Raw genomic sequence first — 4,838 nt, 5'->3', positions numbered from 1 at the left:
ACAGAGGAAAAGTTTAACCTGCTTTAAAAAAATATTTGCACATATATAAGAAAATATGTGTCTGATAAAAAACACACAAAAATAGAAATGAAGAAAAAAAGAAATGCAGAATTCTTAATAAATGAAGAACAAACCTACGGGTCCGGACTGAAACAAGCTCCATCCGGTCTGCCATCACCGGCACCACCGTCATCTTCATCACGAACCTGCGGAGAGGAAGACTCAAAGCGCGCGTGCACCTCCTCAGAATGCGCAAAAAGTGCGGAGAAAGAGAAAGAAGCTCCGAGAGGGAAAGAATCACAAGTCCGCCACGGAGAGAGAAAGAGAGAGGGAGAGAGAGGGAGAGAGGGGGAGAGAGCAGCAGGTACAGGAGCTGGAGAATGAAAGTGGCATCCTGCGCTGAGCAACCTGGCACACACACACACACACACACACACACACACCGTCATCTCCCAGACACTTGTCAGCTCAGCTCAGCTCAGCGCGCGCACACACACACACACACACACACACACATTTTTTTCCTTCCAAATCCTTCAAAATCCACGTCGGGGAAAAAGAAAGTGCTGAATTTGTAAAACCTCTGAACGCTCATTAGCGCCTCATAATTACTTGACTAATTAAGATGACATGATTATTAACAAGATCCGCTGTCACGACAATCACCGCTCCCACTCCCACTCCTCAGACATGTCGCTCTTAGAATAAACCCCACGCACATCCGCCATGCAGCAGCCGGAGTCACCGGCGTGTCACGGAGCGCGATAATGGGACGATTCTCTCTCTTTCCTTTCTATTATTTGATTTTATTTTTTGTCAAATTGGAGCTGCGATTCCCCCCCCAAAAAAAAAATTCAGGTGTGAGACGTTAAAAAAATGTGTTGCCAGCTGTTCCCCCGGCAACCAGCGCTTAAACTATTAAACCACAACTTGGAGGCTTTGGAAAGTTGAAGATTCCACGGACAAGAATCCAATTTGAGCCTGAAATAACGGAGGAATTTACATTTGGATTTAATCTCAATTATTCAGCATTGAAGTGATTTTTCTTCTTCTTGTAATGTTTCTACTTTTACAACTGCAGCTATAATAAAAAAAACCCGTTTGTCCGTGCGTGGCCTGAAAGCCCCACGCGTGTATTTTTTGCCTCCTTTTTAAATAGCGACACTAAGAACTCAGCCTGACTCGATGGTTGGCTTGAGTTTGTCGAGATAAAGAAACAATCCGGTGATTGGTGAGCAGCCGGAGCCGCTCACGTGGAGCACCAATGACAGCGGAGGAAGAGGAGGAGGAGGAGGAGGAGGGGGGCGTCGAGTGTTTATTATGAAGGAGAAAATATTAATTCCCCCCCTTCCCCTCCCCTCCCCTCCTCGCCGTGGGCCGTGACGTCAGCATAGGAAGTCATTGTAGAGCAACACCGGAGCGATTAGCAGCAAAAAAGGGGCAGCGTGATGTGGAGGAGTCAGCCGCGTATATCTCTGTACACGCCTCAACTTAACACTAACTTCAATATCCAAACACTAAAAGGACGCGGACTACACGCAGAAGCACACGCGCTGCGCTTCCCACTGAATGTAACCAGAGTTTGGACCTTATAAACTCGCACAGGCGTGGATTTCTCTCTCTGGGGTTTATTTGTCAACTCTTGATTTTTTTTTTTTCTTTCTCCAGCAGCCAAACTTCATTTTCTCTCTTTGATTGCCTCACTCACCGAGCCCGGAGGAAGCAGGTCGGTGTTGTAATGAAGACTCCATCACTGGGTTCTTAACATGGAAGCGTCCAGCGGGTCCAGTTTTGGGATCGACACTATTTTATCGAGCGCCACGAACTCTGGTAACCCCGCGCTCATGAACGGAGATTTCCGCCTCGGCGACAGCAGGACAGCGGACTTCAGGGGCCAGGCCACCCCGTCGCCATGCTCGGAGATAGACACTGTGGGAACCGGCCCCTCGTCCCCCATCTCGGTCACCATGGAGCACGCCGCCGACGCGCACCTGGTCCCGGACAGCCTTCAGCATCACCACCACCTCCACAGCCAGAGTTTGCCGCTGTCGCCCCAGCAGCAGCCGCAGCAGCAGCAGCAGCCGCATCAGCAGCAGCAGCAGCCGCCGCTCGCCGGGGCCGGCTGCGCCCCGAGGTCCGCCACCTCCTCCTTCCTCATCAAAGACATTCTGGGCGACAGCAAACCGCTGGCGGCCTGCGCGCCTTACAGCACCAGCGTGCCCTCGCCCCACCACACGCCCAAACCAGAGAGTGCCACGGCCCCGGACGGCTTCAGGCCCAAGATGGAGCAGGACGACAGAGGCAAGATGGACAAAAGGGACGACATCCAGAGCGAGATGAAGTGCGGCGGTGAGTGTAAGTGACAACAACTTCTTATTTACTATTTTACAAATCTGACACAGCAGCGGCAGAGGAGAGAGAGAGAGAGAGAGAGAGAGAGAGAGAGAGAGAGAGAGAGAGAGAGAGGACCTGAGATTACTGCAACATACAACACGGGATAGTAATAATAACTATAATAAGAGTCATATAATAATAATAATAATAATAATAATAATAATAATAATACTAACACATAGCAGCAGTCTTTGTGTAACAGCCGGCTGCTTTATTAGTATAACAGATCTGAAAACAGATGTAAAGCCCCGTGATGTTCCCCGCGCGCGGGCCTCCCTAGTGGGTCAATTAGAGAGATGATTGTTCTTCCTGGAGGGAGGGATCACGGAGACCCGCACACACACATACACACACACACACACACACACACACACTGATGAATTGACATATTGATTCCTCGCTTTCCAGAAGAAAAAGGAAAAAATATTCACATGATAAATACATTGGGTTTGTTTGTTTTATGGCCCCGCGCGCGCGGCTGCTTCACTTCCACACAGTGAAACTTTAGATGGACACTCTCTCTCTGCTCTGCACGCGCTGCTGTCATTTAAACATGTTGGTTCCTGCTCGCTCTCCGGCTCTACACGCGTTCCAACCCCGTGTTTGGTTTCTGTGTTTTAGGGACTAAAGAGGAAGGAGACCGGGAGATCTCCAGCAGCAGAGACAGTCCGCCGGTCCGCACGAAAAAGCCCCGCAAAGCGCGGACGGCCTTCACCGACCACCAGCTCAACCAGCTGGAGAGAAGCTTCGAGCGACAGAAATACCTCAGCGTGCAGGACCGCATGGACCTGGCGGCGGCGCTCAACCTGACCGACACGCAAGTCAAGACCTGGTACCAAAACAGACGGTGAGCATCACTTACACACACACACACACACAGACACACGCAGCGGACCAGGGGTTTGGCACCAATCTGAGTCACAGCGGGAGTTCATCATCATTTAGAGTTATAATACAAATTGCATGAAATGTTTCTAAGGTCCAAAAATAACTTTGACCATTTTAGAATAATAAAGAATATTTGATTTAGATATTTAACTGAACTATTTTGACATAATCTTTACGCTGCATTTAAAAGTAAATTCTTCTTTTGACGGCCACGTTCCATTATGAAATACTATACATCTAGAAAGTTGAATATGTTTGATGTGAACCGGGAAGAATTTTATTTTATTTGTTTTTAATTTAGATAAAGGATTTTAAGTCTAAAGGTGTCAAATTCATAATATGAGTCAGAGTTTACGTTTTTATTTCCGGTATCAGATCATCACGTTTGGGTTTGGACAATTCTGCTTGATTAATAATAATAATAATAACAATAATAAATAACGACAATAGTAATAATAATTAATTGCAAAATACTTTTCTGCTAAATATCAGATTGCTCCATTTAATAACGTCACATTTTACAGTTAATAATCTGTATCAAACTGATTCAAACACACACTTCTATTCTCAAACGTGACTATAAAAGCGGCCAATAGTTGAACTCGTAGTTTGTCATAAACACGTGAAGCTTCTCTTCTTCTCCTCCGCTGGTTTGTGTTGTGATCTCGTCTCTGGTTGAAGTCTGCTGCCGTGACGTTTCCCTCTCTTGCCTAATTAAACCTCAGCCATAAATTGGTGCCTGCAATAATTAGGTCTCTGCATACCAATTAAGAGGCCGTTAGGGGAATTATGGCGGAGAGCGCAGTGATTGAATAATTCATCTGTTGTGTTTGGTTGTGATGTTTCAGGACGAAGTGGAAGCGTCAGACCGCGGTGGGCCTGGAGCTCCTGGCTGAAGCGGGGAACTACTCGGCCTTGCAGCGGATGTTCCCGTCGCCGTACTTCTACCACCCGAGCCTGCTGGGCACCGTGGACAGCACGACGGCAGCCGCGGCGGCCGCAGCCATGTACAGCAGCATGTACCGGACTCCTGCCGCGCCTCACCCCGGCCTCCAGAGACCCCTGGTCCCGAGGGTGCTCATTCATGGCCTTGGGCCGGGGGGGCAACCGGCACTAAACCCCCTGTCTAACCCCATGATCGGCACGCCGCATCCGCGATAGAAACGCGAGACTCAGACGCTGACCAGACACCTGGTCGAACACGAGAGCGGAACCACGGTACCGGACTTGTTTTCCCCCAAAAGACAGAGAGAGAAAGAGAGAGAGAGAGACGTTTAAAGACATTTACAGAAGTAAAGGAGGTATTTAATTTGAGGCCGAGCTGAGCCTAAAGTCAGTCCGGACTCACAGACTTTGTGTCCGGGCCGACTGGACCACAAACTGGACCCGTTCATGTCTGACTGTTTGTTTGTCTTTTGTACAAATACACTTACATTAGCAAATAAACTTATAAAGTTTATTAGATGGAGAAGAACGGAATGAATAAAGAAGTAATGATACTAAAAAAAAGACCTGAACTCCATTTACATTTATTTAGAACAAACAAACACACAGAA

At 47.9% G+C, this 4,838-nt stretch overlaps 1 protein-coding gene across 1 annotated transcript; it reads left to right on the top strand.

Annotated features, from left to right (window-relative positions):
* The first annotated feature begins 1,763 nt into the window (after positions 1-1,763).
* On the top strand, positions 1,764-4,443 carry barhl2 (BarH-like homeobox 2). Its single transcript, XM_076158540.1, has 3 exons — positions 1,764-2,349; positions 3,016-3,241; positions 4,131-4,443. The coding sequence occupies exons 1-3, from the start codon at positions 1,767-1,769 to the stop codon at positions 4,441-4,443; spliced, it is 1,122 nt and encodes a 373-aa protein (XP_076014655.1). The 5' UTR covers positions 1,764-1,766.
* The last annotated feature ends 395 nt before the right edge of the window (positions 4,444-4,838 follow it).

This window comes from Genypterus blacodes, unplaced genomic scaffold (assembly GCF_046128005.1).
Source record: "Genypterus blacodes isolate CSIRO-AG114 ecotype Tasmania unplaced genomic scaffold, CSIRO-AGI_Gbla_v1 ptg000009l_1, whole genome shotgun sequence".
In the NCBI taxonomy this organism is placed as follows: Eukaryota; Metazoa; Chordata; class Actinopteri; order Ophidiiformes; family Ophidiidae; genus Genypterus; species Genypterus blacodes.
The sequence above is the reverse complement of the archived record's forward strand: the minus strand, read 5'-3'. Positions and strand labels throughout refer to the sequence as shown.